Source organism: Hypanus sabinus, chromosome 20 (assembly GCF_030144855.1).
Source record: "Hypanus sabinus isolate sHypSab1 chromosome 20, sHypSab1.hap1, whole genome shotgun sequence".
NCBI lineage: Eukaryota > Metazoa > Chordata > Chondrichthyes > Myliobatiformes > Dasyatidae > Hypanus > Hypanus sabinus.
This window is the reverse complement of record NC_082725.1, coordinates 32,543,055-32,560,981: the sequence shown is the minus strand read 5'-3', so window position 1 is coordinate 32,560,981 and position 17,927 is coordinate 32,543,055. Positions and strand designations below refer to the sequence as shown.

Below are 17,927 nucleotides of genomic sequence, written 5' to 3'. Positions count from 1 at the left end.
TGGGTTTCCTCCAGCTGCACCAGCTTCCTGCTATATTCCAAAAGATGTACAGGTTAGGGTGAATATGTTGTGAGCGCAGAAAGCACAGTGACACTGGCAGGCTGCCTCCAGCACCTCCTCAGACTGTGTCAGTAATTGAAGTGACAAATTTCACACTATGTTTCAATGTACATGTGAAAAATAAAGCTAATCTTAATTAAGCTTGATAGGTTGAAATGGGTTACGTTGTATGGAGAAATGGAAAGAAGGAGCTTCACTCCCAAAAGGCCCAAAAGAAACTTTGAGAGCTGAAATTAATAATTAACAAATAAAATTAACTTAAACACATAAACCATCTAAAATGACTTAAAAATTGTAAAAGTAACTTCTCTTCTCCTTTGCCTCTGAAATTTTTGTCTAGTAATGTAGACTGAAAAAAAAGGAGCCTCAGCTCTGGCACGGAGCAAACTGCAGTTTCCACATCTCAACGTGTTTCCATGAAGGTGAAAGACTTACTCAGCAACTTTCAGCAACAAGATTGTCAGCATTACCCAAGCCAATTTATTTGGTTTCAAGGTAGCAGAATTGCATGATCGAGGAGAAACGCAAATTAAGTGGCAATGAACTTAATAGATTTAATATATATAAAAAATATGCAATGGAGAAAATACTGGGACTGATGGTAGACAAAAATCCAGGATTTCTTGATAATGAAATGAAATAAAATAAGCAAATTACAAGCAACACAAACAAAAAACTTAGCAGACCAGACAGCATCTATGTAAAAGAGTAAACACTCAACAGTTTGGGCCACAACCCTTCATGGATTTCCAGCATATGCAAATTTTCTTGTCTTTAAGCAAATAATGAAGTTGTTACATTTTAAAGGTGTCCTTCTTTTTCAGGACACTTTTAGCCAAGAAAATAATTCCCCTTTTTCTAATCCAGCAAGTTCCTTAAAAGTAATGAGATAACCCTATAATCTTCTCCATTCAAAGTAATTCAAGGCCATTAACCTACCCACACACACACACACACAACCCCCCCCCCCCCCCACCCCATCCCTGAAACTACTGCTCCATTTCTCCAAGGTCAATAAACTGATACCTCACTTCTGTTCAGGGTGTATTCCCAGAAAAAGCAGCATAAGCAAAATCAGCCAAAGAAAGAGCATTGCCAGTGACAAAGGGAGAGGAGGTACCTAAGGGATATCAGGGACTGTTCTGTACTCTGCTTCACAGAGATAGGGTTCACACCCAGCACTCCAGGCAGAGCAGATCAGCCCATGGGTTTCACCATCCACTGCATAGACCAGACTGTGGTATCAAATAAAGGCTGAGGCGACAGTATTTGTTTCTTGATTAACTTATCATGATGCATAGTTATGTTGGTTCAGTCTCAATTCTGTTACCCCAGCCTGGAACATCTGACAATCAAATGTCATCTGTTCTATCGACCAAAGGAGTTCTCCATTGTATTGTGTTAACAGTCTTCATTCCACCCCTGGTGGAGCTGAGCACTGCAGCTAACAGTACGGGATATCATACTCTGATGAACTCCCGATCACTGCAGAGGAGTTCACCCAGGCCAGCTTGAAGTCTCTGACAAATTACCACCAACATCACCTGCAGAACCAGAGGAGCCAATACATTTGATCACTGTTACACCATAGTTAAGAAAGTTTTCTGTGCCATCTGTACTTTACCTACATCTGTACTTTAGCAAGTTTAATCATCCATTTAGACAGTACTTCTCCTCCTAGCAGATAGGCAAAGACTAAGTACCGCAGTACCAGTGGTGAGGACAGTCGCAGTAGGCTGAGGGAGGTGGGGGAGTGTCTATTGTATGATTTGAATCAGTGGATTCAATGATATTCAGAGATTCATCTCGGATCTGAATGAGTAGGCTACGGCTGTCATCAACTTCATCAAGACTCACATGGATGAAAGTATGCCTTTGAGAATATACTGAGTTTTCCCAAAATAGAAGCTCTCAATGAATCAAGAGATTTTCTGTCTGCTGAGTCAGCAGCATACACGACTGGCAATCCAGAACCCTGTAAGAAATCCAGGGATGACCTATTGTCATCCATTGTGAGAGTGAGAGGCAGTTCTATGTGAAATGGAAACAATCATTTACACAACAGTTGTGGCAGGGTTTACGTGCCATTACTTCCTATAAGGCAGAATCTAACAGTATAAATGACAGTGATGCTTTACTTCCTAATGAGCTCAATGTGTTTTATCCATGCTGTAAAAGAAGGATTAACACTACACCTGTGGGAATCTCCACAGCATCTGGTAACCCAGTGATTTGTGTTTTGGATTCTGAAGTCAGAATATCCAAGCAGAGGACGAACTCTCACAAGGCATCAGTCTTTGATGGTGTATCTGGCAGGGTACTGAAAACTTTTGCCAACAAACTGACTGGAGAGTTGAATGATATCTTCAAACTCTCACTGCTGTGGTTTGAGGTTGATTCTGGCTAAAATTAGCTCCTGCCTCAGCAAGGACTTGGACCTGCTTCAATTTGTCTGCAACACATTTGCAGCAGATGTATCTCCATGTTTCCCATGGTGGGGGACTCTAGGACAAGAGGGTACAGCCACAGGATAGAGGGGCGTCCATTTAAAACAGATGTGGAGAAATTCCTTTAGCCAGAGTTTGGTGGTTTTTTGGAATTTATTACCACATGCAGTGGTGGATTCCAGGTCATTGAGTGTATTTAAGGCAGAGATGAATAGGTTCATGATTGGACATAGCATCAAAGGTTACGGGGAGAAGGCTGGGGAATGGGCTTGAGAAGGGGAGAAAAGGATCAGCCATGATTGAACGGCAGAGCAGACTCGATGGGTCAAATGATCTAATTCTGTTCCTATGTCTTATGGTCTTATAAAGAGTCTTTAAAGTGAGATCATTGGTTGTGGAAACATCTCAATGGATGGACAAGTGGGTGTAATTATCCCTTATGTTCAAGAGCCTTATGGTTGAGGGGCAGTAACTATTCCTGAACCTGGTGGTGTGAGTCCTGAAGTTCTTGAACCTTCAGCCTGATGGCAGCAGTGAGAAAAGTGCATGGCCTGGGTGGTATGGATCTCTGATGATGGACGCTGCTTTCCTACAACAGCATTCCATGTAGATGTGATCAATGGTTGGAAGGGCTTTCCTCATGATGTACTGGGATGAATCCACTTTGTCTTGAAGGATTTTCCATTCAAAGGCATTGATGTTTCTATACCAGGCCGTGATGCAGCTAGAAAATATACTCTCCATTACACACCAATAGAAGTTTGTCAAAGTTTTAGAAGTCATGCTGAATCCCCTCAGATTCCTAAGGAAGTAGAGGTGCTGGCTTGCTTTCTTCACAATTGCACTTAAGTGCTAGATCCAGGACAGATCCTCTGAAGGAGTAACACCCAGGAATTTAAAGTTGCTCATACTCTCCACCTTGGATCCTCCAATGTGAACAGGCTCATAAACTTCTGGTTTCCCTCTCCTGAAGTGTATAATCAGCTCCTTGGTCTTGCTGACACTGAGTGAGAGGGCACTGTTTTGACACCACTCAGCCAAATTTCCAGTTTCCTTCCTGTATTCAACACCACTCTTGATTCAGCCCACAACAGTAGAGTCATCAGCAAACTTGAATATGGTATTGGAGTTGCGTTTGGCCGCACAGTCATAGGAGTAAAGCAAGTAGAGCAGGAGGCTAAGCACATAGCCCTGTGATGCAACTGCGCTGATGGAGATGGTGGAGAAGATGTTGTTACCAATCCAAACTGACTGGGGTCTACAAGTGACAAAATCCAGGATTCAATTACACAAGGTGGTATTGAGGCCAAGGTCTTGAAACTTAAGAATTATTTTTGGGGGATGGTGCTATTACAAACGGTAAATGCTGAGCTGCAATCGATAAAGAGCATCCTGATGTTATGCATCTTTGCTGTCCAGATATTCAGGACTGAGTGATGAGCCAATGAGATGGCATCTGCTGTGGACCTATTGCTCTAGTCAGCAAATTGGAGAGATTCCTTGACAGGATCCAGGACAGATATGTTTCATTACCAGCCTCTCAAAACATTTCATCACTGCGGATGTAAGTACAACTGGACAATAGTCATTCAGGTAGGTCACCAATATAATTGATGCCTGCTTAAAGCAGGTGGGTACCACACACTGCCGAAGTGAGAGGTTAAAGATCTCAGAGAACACATCAGCCAGTTAGTCAGCACAGATCTTTAGTGTATGGCTAGGTACCCATTTGGATCAGATGCTTTTGTTGGATTCACCCTCCTGAAGGTAGCCCACACGTCAGCTTCAAATACTGAGAACAAAGGATCAAGGGGAGATCTGGAGTACACGATGGTTGCTCCATGTTTTGATGGTCAAAATAAGCATAGAGGCATTGACCTCATCTAAAAGTGAAGCCCTGCTGTCTCCCATGTTGCGTGATTTAACTCTGTAGGAGGTGATAGCATTCGAGCCTTCCCATAGCTGTCAAGCATTTTTCATTGAATCAAGTTTGGTTCAGAATCTTCACTTTGTCCATGTGATGGCTTTTCAGAGATAATACTGGCACCTTTTCTAGCTTCCTTGGTCTCCAGACTAGAATGCCTTTGATTTGGCCCTCAGCAAATTTCAGAACGTGGTTCATCCAGGGTCTCTGATTAGGAAAGACTTAGAGGGGACACACTCACCTACAGCTGCTTTGATAAAGTCTGTTACAACCATGGTGTACTCACTTAGATCTCTAGATGAGTTCTTTAACACAGCCCAGTCCACTGACTCAGAGCAATCCTGAGGCAGTTCCTCTGCCTCCCGTGACCACCCACTATTTGTCTTGATCTCTAGAGCCTTGCTTTTTAGGTTTTGCCTGTATGTAGGTAGGATCCAAAGAATTCTGAAGAGGAGAGTGAGCAGCTGGAAGTTGTGGTATATATTGGTATCAACAACATAGGGAAAGAGGTTCTGAAAAGAGAATATATGGAGTTAGGTAAAAAGCTGAAACACAGGCCCTCAGGGTAGTAATCTCTGCAATACTGCCAGTATATGTGCCAGTGAGGGTAAGAATAGGATGATTTGGCAGTTAATCTGTGGCTGAAGAATTGGTATAGGGACAGGGTTTCAGTGTGATCTCTTCTAGGGAAGATATGACCTGTACTTGTAGAATACACCCTCTGGTGCTACCTGGACACATCTTCAGTGATGAACCCGGGGTCGTAGGACGTTTTGGGTCTTTAATCATCAGACACCCTTGCCCAGGCAACCCAGCTGGGGGTAAACAGCCCCTGACTTGTATCCAAGTCCACTAATCCACTGATCCCCCCTCCAGATCCACAGCCAACGTGGGGCCTTTTCAGCAGCCTCCGGAATGTTCTTGGTGGCTTTTCTGCACTGCAGTCCTTTTACTCCAAGGAGTTTAAGAGTCCGCTGTAATGAATGGCCAGCAAAGCCCTGGCACCCAACTTCAACTGGCTCACAGTGAGCTCTCCAGCCATTGCTCCAGCATTCTGCAACAAGATCTGTGTAGTTAGCCCTCTTGAGCTCGTTGGCCTTTTCAATCCAGTCTTCCCAGAGGACAGTAAGTTCCAGCAGGACCACTTGCTGGAGTAAAGGTCGGGATCTACCTGAACTAGAGGGGCAATGAATATCTGTTTGGGCAGGTTTGCTGGAACTGCTGGGGAAGTTTCAAATTAATTTGATAGAGGGATGGGAACCTGAGTAAAGGGATTGAGGATCCCTTTACAAGTAGATATACAAGCAGATAAAATGTATAGTGGGTCAGTAACTTTAAATTCCTGAGTGTCACTATCTCAGAGGACCTGTCCTGGACCCATCATATAAATGTAGATGCAAAGAAAACACAACAGCCCCTCTACTTCCTCAGGAACCTGTGGTGATCTGACATGACATCATAAATGCTGGCATACTTCTATAGATGAGTAGTGAAAAGTGTATTGACTGGCTACATTATCAGCTGGTATGGGAACACCAATGCCTTTGAGCAGAAAATCCTACAAAAGCTAATGGATTCAGCTCAGTCAATCACTGGTAAAGCCTTCCCAACCATTGAGCACATCTCCATGAAACGCAGTTGTAGGAAGGCAGCACCCATCATCAAAAATCCTCACCAGCCAGGCCATCCTCTTTTCTCACTGGTACCATCTCAATAGAGATATTCCCACAACCAATGATCACACTTTAAGGACTCTTTATCTTGTTATATCAAGTTCTCGTTATTTATTTATATTCGCATTTGCACAGTTGGTTGTATTCTATGCTGTACCTCTTTCATTGATTCTGCTTACCGTTACTTTTCTATAGATTTACTGAGTATGCCCCCAGGAAAAAGAATCTCAGAGTTGAAAGTGGTAACATGTATGTACTTTGAAAATGAATTTTACTTTGAGCTTTGATGGAGGGGAAGGACAGGCAGATGATAGGGCAAAATTGCAGTCAATGCGATGAGTTGAAGTGTAACATGGGATCAAAATCAAAAAGGATAATGAATTCAGCACAAACAAGAGAAAATCAGATGCTGGAAACCATCATTCAGCACTGAAGGCATTATATTTGAATGCACATGATATACTGATTAAAGTAGATGATCTTGAGGTGCGGGTATGACAATGTGAGCATCAATGAGTCATGGCTGAAGAAGGGGAGTTTAACATCCAAGGACACTCATTTTATTGAAAGGACATGCAAGTAGGCAGAGGAGTGGGGTAGCTCTTTTGATTAAAAATGAAATGAAATCTTTAGGAAGAGGTGACATAGAAAGATGTAGAATCCTTGTGGGTAGAGTTAAGAAATCGCAAAGGTAAAAAAAAAACCCTGATGGGAATTTGGATAACAGGAGACAGAAAAGGCATATCAAAATGGCAATGTTATGATAGTCATGGGGGTTTTCAATAAGCAGGTAGATTGGGAAAATCAGGTTGTTGCTGGATCTCAAGAGAGGGAATTTGTAGAATGCCTATGAGATTTTTTTTTAGAGCAGCATGTGGTTGAACACACTGGGGAGAAGGCAATTCTGAATTGTGTTGTATAATGAGCCAGATTTGATTAGGACAATTAAGATAAAGAAACACTTAGAAGGAGTGATACATCACAAAAATGAGGAAGTACTCTAAAAGGAGGAATACACAACCATGGCTGATGAGGGAAATTAAAGACAGCATAAAAGCACATAATATAGCAGAAAAAAGAGCAGGAAGTTAAAAGATTGTGAAACTTTTAAAAACCAACAGAAGGCAATTAAAAGCCATAGGGAGAAAACAGATGAAATATGAATGTGAACTAACCAATAATATAAAAGAGGATACAAAAAGTTTTTTTCAAATATATAAAGAGTAAAAGAGAGCTGAGGGTCGATATCAGATTGCTGGAAAGTGACGCTGGAGAAGTAGCAAAAAGAAATGGTGGATGAATTTAATAAGCATTTTGCATTAGTCTTCACTGTGGGAGATTCTAGCAGTATGCCAGAAATTTGAGAGTGCCAAGGGCAGCAGTGAGTGTAGCTGCTATTACTGAGAAGAGGGCACTTGGGATGCAGAATGGTCTTAAGGTAGATCAGTCACCTGGATCAGATGCACTATACCTCAGGGTTCTGAAAGAGGTAGCTGAAGAGATTGTAGAGGCATTAGTAATAATCTTTCAAGAATCACTAAATTCTGAAATGGTTCTGGAATACTGCAAAACTGCAAATGTCAATCCACTCTTTAAGGAAGGAAGGGACAATAAAAAAGGAAATGACAGGCCAGTTAGTCTGATTTCAGTGGGTGGGAAGATGTTGGAGTCCATTATTAAGGAAAGATGTTGGTAAGCCATTTACGTCCAATAAGATTGCAGTGTGCTCCGATGCAGCAGTCTCTGGGTGCAATCAAAAGTGTAATTGTTGTCCTTTATGTCTTTTTCTGATGGTAAGACACTGCTGGTTATCAAGAACATCAAGTACTGCAGGTTGCTCATTGGCAGTGCACTGGATGCACTCAGCCACCAGGAAGAAGGCATCCGAAACACTGCGTGGAGGGAGTGTGCAGTCCAACAGATGGTGTGGGTGATTGTCTTGGATGTCTTTGTTGTAATCACAAGACCCTGTTAGACATTGGTAATGTAGAATATTGCGAGTCTGATTCACTGGTTCATTGATGAGACTGGCGGCAGAGGTGTTGTGTGGCCTTGTTTGCGGTGTAGATCAGGCCCTCATGCCTCAGAGTTGCATGTTGCGGCTGCCAAGTGAAGAGAAGCCAGAGATGGATATGTGCTACTGGATTCCATACTGGGTTTGGGGCTGGTCCCTCCTGTCAGTAACGTCCTCCAATGTTCACTTGATGGAAGACAAGGAGGACTTTATTCACCTGCAGCTGCACTGCACGATATGAGGAACTGTTGCAGGCTTGTTTTACACACGCGTGGATCGAGGACAACATCTATTCACCATCAAACTTCAAGCCATGGCACTCAGGGACTTGGGCTATATTATTACATTTTTTAACTATGTTTTTCTGCGATTTTATGTGCCATATGTTCTGTGTGTTCTGTGTAAATGTTCTGTGTTTAACACCTTGATCCCAGAGGGACGCTGCTTCATTTTGGCGATATTCATGAGTATGAGTGAATGACAATTACACTTGAACTTGATGGATGAGAATTCAGGGTACTTGGAGAAAAATGATAAAGCACGTGCATACAAAGTAAGCATGGTTTCATTCAGGGGAAATCTTGCCTGATAAAACTGTTAGAAATCTTTGGGGAAGTAACAAACAGGGCAGACAAAGGAAAGTTCATGTATGTTGTTTACTTGGATTTTCAGGAGGCCTTTCACAAATGCCACACATGAGGCTGCTTAACAAAATAAAAGCCCATGGTATCACAGGAACGATACCCACATGGGTAGAAGATTGGCTAACTTGCAGGAGGCAAACAGCAGGAGTAAAGGCAGCTTTTTCTGGTTAGTTGCCAGTTACTAGTGATGTTCTGCAGGGGTCAATGTTGAGACTGCTTCTATTCATGTTAAATGCCAACGATTTGGATGACAACAGTTTCCGGACAATACGAAGATAAGTGGAGGGGCATAGATATTGCCCTTGTGAATACATATTGAGCAAGCAGGACATCTGCAGAGGACTCAGACAAATAAGGAAAATGAGCAAAGAAGTAGCAGATGGAATGTACTGTAAAACAGTGTATGGTCATACATTTTGTTAAAAGGAATAAAAACATAGACAATTTGCTAAAATGGGGAGAAAATTCAAGAATCAGAGGTGCAAAGAGGGGCAAGCTGAGCCAGTGGTAAGGAAGGCAAATGCAATGTTAGCATTTGTTTCAAAAGGTCTAGAGTATAAAAGCAAGGATATAATGGTCAGAATGCACTTGGAGTATTGTGAGCAGTTTTGGGCCCTTATCTAAAAAGGGATGTCCTGGTATTGGAGAGGGACCAGAAGAGGTTCATGAGAATGATTCCAAAAATTAAAGTATTAACATATGAGGACCATTTGATGGCTTTGGACCTGCACTCACTGGAGTTTAGATGAATGAAGGAGGATCTCATTGAAACCTATCAAACATTGAAAGACCCAGATAGAATGAAGTGGACGTTTCCTATTGTGGGTGTCTCTAGGACCTGAGGGCACAGCCTCAGAACAGAGAGACATCCATTTAAGATCAGAGTTGAGGATGAATTTCTTTAGCCAGTGGGCAGTGAATCCATTGCCACAGGCGGCTATGGAGGCCAGGTCATTGAGTATATTTAAAGCAGAGATTGATAGTTTCTTGATTACACTGGGCACCAAAGATTATGGGGTGAAGGCAGGAGAATGGGGTTCAGAGACAATCAATCAACCATAATTTATCACAGCGCAGACTCGACGGGCCTAGAAGCCTAATTCTGCTTCTATATCTTATGGTCTTATAATCTAGAAATACCAGGTTTCTAGCGCAGCATTGTGCTATTGTGGATGTCTTTTTTGAAGTATACGGAAGTGTCTGTGAGCTTTCAGGCTCCAAAATAAGTATGGTATTTTGAATCAGCTATGAACTAATGTATATCCTTCCAGAGGTGTGGTGTCCTAAACTGAATGCAGTAGTTAAAATGCTAACTTAGCAGATATATAGAGCTGTAAATTAAATTTCAAGTCTTGATATAACTGCCAGCATTTTATTATTCTTTTTATATTAGTTCTTGTAACACATCACTAACCTGTTCTGATTTCTGTTCTTAGATCCCTAAAATTTTCAGTTTCTAGTTTTTACCATTTAGGAAATACCCTGATCTAACATTTCAAATGGAGCTCCAGTGAACACACTCTGCTCTAGTTTTTCTTATTAACTTAATAACAGTGTAAGACATAGGAGCAGAATTAGGCCAGTCACGCCATCAAGTCTGCTCTACCTTTCTATCATGGTTGATTCATTATCCCTCTCGACCCCAATCTCCTGCCTTCTCCCCATTACCTTTGATGTCCTGACTAAGCAAGAACCCATTAATCTCTGCTTTGAACATACTCAATGACTTGGCCTCCACAGCCATCTGTGGCAATGAACTCCACACTACCACTGGCTAAAGCAATTCCTCCTATATGATTTCTAAATCCCTATATTTTGAAGCTGTGCTCTCTGGACCTAGACTCAACCATTATAGGAAGTATCATCTCTACATTAACTCTATCTAGGCCTTTCAAAGTTCTATATGTTTCAATGAGATTCCCTCTAATTCCTCTGAACTACAGCAAGAACAAGCCCAGAGCCATCAAATGGTCCTCATATGTTAATCCTTTCATTCCCGGAATAATTCTTATGAACGTTCTCTGGACCATCTCCATTGCCAACACATTTTTTCTTAGGTAAGAGCCTCCTTTTGTCTTTCCTGTCTGTTACTTCCTTGAAAAATTCCAACAGAATAATCAAAGTTCAAAAGTTTAAATTTCAAAATAAAATTTTTATCAAAGTATATATGTCACCATATACAATCCTGAGATTTATTTTCTTGTGGGCATACTCAGAAAATCCAAGACACATGATAGAATTAATGAAAGATCCAACAGGATGGACAAACAACCAATAAGCAAAATAAACTGTGCAAATACTAAATAAAAAGACAGAAATAATAATAGTAAACAAATAAACACTAAATATCAAGAACATGAGATGTAGAGTCCTTGAAATTGACTCCATAGATTGTGGGAACAGTTCAGTTCGGTGATTGGTTGAGTGAAGTTATTCCCACTGGTTCAAGAGCCTGATGGATAAGTTATCAGGCAAGATTCCTCCTTAAGGAAACCATGCTGACTTTGTCCTATTTAATCATGTGCCTTCATATATCCTAAATCTCATCCTTAATATTAGACTTCAACATCTTCCAAAGCACTGAAGTCAGGATAACTGGTCTATAATTTCCTTTCCTCTGCTCCCTCTCTTCTTAAAGAGTAGAGTGATGTTTGCAATTTTGTAGAATCTAGTGATCCTCAAAAGATCCCTGTAGTGCAGTCCATCTGGTCCAGGTGACCTATCTACCTTCAGATCTTTCAACTTCCCATACCTTCTCCTCAGTAATTGCAACTATACTCACTTCTGCCCCCTGATTCTCAAATTTCTGACTTACTGATGTCTATTATTTCACTTTGTAACTTCTTGCTTGCACCTATATCAGTGTTACAACAGAAACAGAAAAATGCAGTGAATATTTAGGTCCTCGACTTGAAATGTTCATAGACACAGAGTCATAGAGAAGTACAGCACAGAAATAGACTCTTCATCCCATCTAGTCCATGCTGAAATCATTTAAACCATCTACTCCTAACAAGTTGCACTGAGACCATAGGCATCCATATTCCTACTATCCAAGTATCCATCCAAACTTCTCTTAAACATTGAAATTGAGCTCAGATGGACCACTTGTGCTGGCAGTGGAATCCATACTCTCATAAACCTCTGAGAAAAGTATCCCTTCATATTCCCCATAAACTTCAAAACTTTCATCCTTAAGCCATGATCACTGGCTGTAGTCCCACTCAGCCTCAGTGGAAAAAGCCTACCACACTCCTCAGTATCCTACTGTTCACTGTGTCAGATCCACCCTCGTTGGTCCTACCGAAGTATAAAACCTCACACTAAATTAAATTCCATCTGCCATTTTCAGCCCAGTTTTCCAGCTGATGGAGATCTCACGCCAAGCCATGATAGCTTCCCTCACTGTCCAGTACATTTCCAATCTTGGTGTCATCCGCAAATTTGTTGATCTAGTCAACCACATTAGCATCAAAATCATTGATATAGATGACAGACAACAAAGAAACCAGTACTTATCCCTAACAAGAGAAAATCTGCAGATGCTGGAAATCCAAGCAACACACACAAAATGCTAGAGGACCTCAGCAGGCCAGGCAGCATCTATGGAAAAGAATATAATCAACGTTTCAGGCTGAGACCCTTCATCAATCCTGATTGGTTAGACATGACCTACCACACATAAAGTCATGCTAACTATCATTAACCAGTGCACATCCATCCAAATACTTATACACCCAGTCCCTTAGAATACCTTCCAATAATTTTCCCACATCTAATGTCTGGCCTATAATTTCGGGTTTCTATTTAGAGACAGCAGAACAACATTAACTTTCCTCCAATCCTCTGTTACCTATCCTGTCGCTAAGGTCATATGAAATACCTCTGCCTGGGCCCTGGCAATTTCTTTACTTGCCTCCTGTAAGGTCTGAGGGAACATCTCATCACGTCCTGGGGATTTATCCACCCTGATTTGCCTCAGGGTATCAAACACCTCCTCCTCTGTGATCTGTACAGTACCCATGAAGTTGATGCCACTTTGTCTCACTTCTGTAGACACTGTATCCAGCTCCCAAGAAAGTAAAGATGCAAAGAATGCATTTAAAATCTCCCCCATCTGTTTTGGCTCCACACGTGGATTACCATTCTGGTCTTCCAGAGGCCCAATTTTGTCCACTGAAATCCTTTTGCTCTGAACATATCTGTAAAATCCCTTGGGATTCTCCTTCACTTTGTCTACTAGAGCAACTTCATGTCTCCTTTTACCCTTACTGATTTCTTTCTTAAATGATCTCTTGCATTTTTTGTACACCATAAGCACATCATCTGTTTCTACTTGCCTATACCTGATACGCACCCACTTTTTTCTCTTAACCAGGGCATCAATATCTCTTGAAAACAAAGGTTTCTTTACACTTGTTATCTTTACCTTTTTTCCCCTGACAGGCACACAGAAACTTTATATTCTCAAAATTTTGTTTTTAAAAGCCTCCCATTTTCCAAGTACACCTCTGCCAGGAAACAGCCTGTCTTGATCCACACTTGGCAGATCATTTCTGATACCATTAAAGTTGGCTTTTCTCCAATCTTGAATCTCAACCCACAGACTAGGTCTATCTCTTTGAAACTAATTGTGGTCACTGGATGGAAAGTGTTCTCCTGCACAAACTTCTGTCACTTGCCCTGTCTCATTCCCTAATAGCAGATCCAATATCAGACACTCTCTCACTGGGACATCTACCTACTGATGAAGGAAACTTTCCTAAACACACTTGACAGTATGAGATTCTCAGTCAGTATGTGGAAAGTCATGTTATGTTTCTCTTCACGAATATCCCCTCATCTGCTGGAAGCTGCTCCTTTATCCAGTGAAAATCTGCAATTCCAGCACAGGTCCCCATGTTCCCTTTGTCCTTACATCATGCATTATTCTTCAAGTTCCTTTTAAGACTTTCTAATTTCATACACTCCCATTCTCAAGTCTTCTGTAGGTCCATATAAATAATAACAATGAAGTATTTAAAGATTTCAAGACAAAATTATTTCCCAATCATGCACAGATATCAAGTCAAATGAGGCAAGGTCAGATTTATGAAGTTGAAATGCAGATCGCACAAAGTATAAATGATAGGCAAGAGAGCAGGACATTCACAATTTAAAATAATAGACTGTAGATATCCAGAATTTATTAGAAATTCAGATGACTATAATTAGGGAATAAAAACTGTGGATGCAAGTAGCTAATGTTTAATTTCACTTAAATCTTCATTAGAATGTAAATAAATTTAAGGAAATAATGTAAATGCAGTCAAAGCAAACCAAAAACATGCGCGCTGCCTCACCTCATAGCCTTTTTCCAGGAGAAACTCTGCTAAATAAGAGCCATCCTATAAAGGAAACAAAAAGAATGTAAGAACTTTGAAACTTACACACTGTAAGTACATACAGAAAAATATGGCAACTTTTATTATTGAATTAATTAAGATAGACAAAGTAATGCAGTACTGTTTGCACTGGTACAATGTTAATTACTAGCAAAACAGTCTTAACTACGTCACATGGAGGGCCATGGCTAACAATAGAATATTTCCTATCACTGCAGCTCTAAATAACCAGCTAACAAAGATACAGTGGTCTGGATCTCTAGTGAATAAGCAGGAAACAAATTACCACTTAACTACCTTAACAGGCGACATCTTTCACGTCCAGCAATGCTCTCGCATGCAATGCACCAAAGCTCCCTCTATTTATCTAAGGATTCGCTATACAGGGACAATGACACAATGAGCTGAGTATCTCTCAATATTAATTATTCATGATTTTATGGACAGCCAATAAGCTTCTTAGTCTGAAAGCACAGAAAACTCACAAATACATACAACAAGGTAAACACAAAGTATACTGCAGATGTCGTGGTCAAATCAAGATGTACAAAAAAAGCTGGATGAACTCAGCAGGTCGGGCAGCATCCGTTGAAAGAAGAAGTCAACGGTTCAGGTCGAAAGGGTCTTGACCCGAAACGTTGACCGCTCCTTTCAACGGATGCTGCCCGACCTGCTGAGTTCATCCAGCTTTTTTTATACATCTTCATATATACAACAAGGGTTCTATCAGGCAACCAGTGCTTAATCAAAGTTCAAAGTACATTTAATATCAAAGTGGGGGAATGTGTATGGAACCGGTGGAAACAGCAGAGGTACTCAATGAATACTTCACTTAGGAATTTGCTATGGAAAAGGATCTTGGTGATGGTAGTGATGACTTGCAGCAGACTGAAAAGCTTGAGCATGTAGATATTAATAAAGAGGATGTGCTGGAACTTTTGGAAAGCATCAAGTTCAATAAGTCACCGGGACCAGATGAGACGTACCACAGGCTACTGTGGGAGACAAGGAAGGAGATTGCTGAGCCTCTGGCGATGATCTTTGCATCATCAGGAAAGGTTCTGGAGGATTGGAGGGTTGCGTATACTGTTCCTTTATTCAAGAAAGGGAGTAGAGATAGCCCAGGAAATTATAGACCAGTGAGTCTTACCTCAGTGGTTGGTAAATTAATGGAGAAAATCCTGACAGGTAGGATTTATGAACATTTGGAGAGGTATAATATGATTAGGAAAAGTCAGCATGGCTTTGTCAAGGGCAGATCATGCCTTATGAGCCTGATTGAACTTTTTGAGGATATGACTAAACACATTGATGAAGGAAGAGCAGTAGATGTAGTGTATATGGATTTCAGCAAGGCATTTGATTGGTACCCCATGCAAGGTTTATTGAGAATGTAAGGAGGCATGGGATCCAAGGGAACATTGCTTTGTGGATCGAGAACTGGCTTGCCCACAGAAGGCAAAGAGTGTTTGCAGATGGGTCATATTCTACATGGAGGTTGGTCACCAGTGGAGCGTCTCAGGGATCTGTACTGGGCCCCTTACTCTTTGTGATTTTTATAAATGACCTGGATGAGGAAGTGGAGGGATGGGTTTGTAAGTTTGTTGATGACACAAAGGTTGGAGGTGTTGTGGATAGTGTACAGGGCTGTCAGAGGTTACAGCAGGACATTGATGGGATGCAGAACTGGGCTGAGAAGTGGCACGTGGAGTTCAACCCAGATAAGTGTGAAGTGGTTTATTTTGGTAGCTTAAATATGATGGCAGATTATAGTTTAATGGTAAGACTCTTGGCAGTGTGGAGGATCAGAGGGATCTTGGGGTCAGAGTCCATAGGACGCTCAAAGCAGCTGCGCAGGTTGACTCTATGGTTAAGAAGGTGTACAGTGTATTGGCCTTCATCAATCGCGGAATTGAATTTAGGAGCCAGGAGGTAATGTTGCAGCTATATAGGACCCTGGTCAGACCCCACTTGGAGTACTGTGCTCATTTCTGGTTGCCTCACTAAAGGAAGGATGTGGAAGCCATAGAAAGGGTGCAGAGGAGATTTACAAGGATCTTGCCTGGATTGAGGAGCATGCCTTATGAGAATAGGTTGAGTGATCTTGGCCTTTTCTCCTTGGAGCAACAGAGGATGAGAGGTGACCTGATAGAGGTGTATAAGATGATAAGAGGCATTGATCATTTGGATAGTCAGAGGCTTTTTCTCAGGGCTGAAATGGTTCACAAAAGAGGACACAGGTTTCAGGTGCTGGGGAATAGGTACAGAGGAGATGTCAGGGGTAAGTTTTCTACTCAGAGAGTGGTGAGTGCATGGAATGGGCTGCCGGCAACAGTGGTGGAGGCAGATACGATAGGTTCTTTTAAGAGACTTTTGGATAGGTACATGGAACTTAGAAAAATAGAGGGCTATGAGTAAAGCCTAGTAATTTCTAAGGTAGGGACATGTTTGGCAGAGCTTTGTGGGCTGAAGGGCTTGTATTGTGCTGTAGGTTTTCTGTGTTTCTATGTATGGATACTTCATGCGACTTTGAGATGTGTTTCCTTTTAGGCAGCTACAAAACAAAGAAGCCCAGAAGAACCCATAAAAAAGATCATTAAACACCCCAATGAGCAGAGAACAAAAATCAAATTGTACAAACAATAAAAGTAAGCGAATAGCATTCAGAATTAAAGTGAGTCCACAGTCCCGAGGCCCTGAGCAGCCAGAGTAGGCCACTGACTCAGGCATAGTTCAGTGCAGAGCCAAGTAAACTTCAGGTAGAACTGGGCTGACCCTCGCCTCTGGTCTCAATACCTTGCCATTTCAATCCATCTGGCCCAGTGTTTAAATTGTCCGAACAATGGGTCGTTCTTCGTTCTAGGACCCAGGCCCTGTTATATCAATATGCTTTAGACCCGGACTCCCCCCCCCCGCCCCCCCATGTTTCAGCCTGTACCTGTCTTTTCCAAATCAACCTGGCACTTAGATTGATCAAACTTTGCTCTCAATTTAGGTGGTTGGGCTCTGAATCTGCTTTTATTCCACTCCGATTTTAATCCATTCCACTCGCCCCAACTTTGCTTCAAATATGCCTCAACCTCGCCGTGACTTTGCTCGAATATGCCTTGGCTCTGCCTCGCACCTGCACACTTTGACCCTCAACTCAGACTTGCCTTCGTTCACTTCTCTATTGCTTGTGGTGATTGTTTACCATAAAATTTACCACAAAAAGTGTTATTAATAAAGTATTTAGTTAATCGTTACTTATTTTAACTGATGTAATTCAGAAAACCAAGGTCATACCAATGCTCATGGATCAAAAACAACAACAAATACCAAAAACACTCAGCAAATTACATAGCATCCATGAAAAGAAATTCAGATTTAACATTTCAGGTTGAACAACCTTCTTTGAAACAAAAGAGACAGTTGAAATCTGACTAAAACATAGAGGAGATCTCAAAGTTCGGCATTCCTGGAACAGAAGAGACAGCACATTCAATCATAAATGAAAATCAAATAGCAACTGCAAAATACTGGAAATCTGAAACAAAATCAAAATGCTAGAAAAACTCAGCAGTCAAGCAACATCTATGGAAAGAAAAACAAAGTTAGAGTTTAAGGCTGAAGATTTTCAGCACCAGCATTTTAAAAAAAATATTTTCTTCACTCATGGAACGTTAGGAGGGAGTTACACGAGTTTTTAAGTCCCATACCATCAGGTCCGGAACAGTTATTACCCTACAACCATCAGGCTCCTCAACCAGCATTATAACTTCGTTAACTGCAACTCTAAACT

The 17,927-nt window shown here is 41.4% G+C and overlaps 1 protein-coding gene across 2 annotated transcripts in view; it reads right to left on the bottom strand.

Moving 5' to 3' along the window:
• gmds (GDP-mannose 4,6-dehydratase) overlaps window positions 1–17,927 on the bottom strand; it is a 631,321-nt gene that overhangs the window by 520,270 nt on the left and 93,124 nt on the right. For both annotated transcript variants that reach the window (XM_059945309.1, XM_059945308.1), the window contains exon 2: window positions 14,105–14,149. In XM_059945309.1, the coding sequence (XP_059801292.1) occupies window positions 14,105–14,149 (45 nt within the window). The remainder of the gene's footprint in view (window positions 1–14,104; window positions 14,150–17,927) is intronic.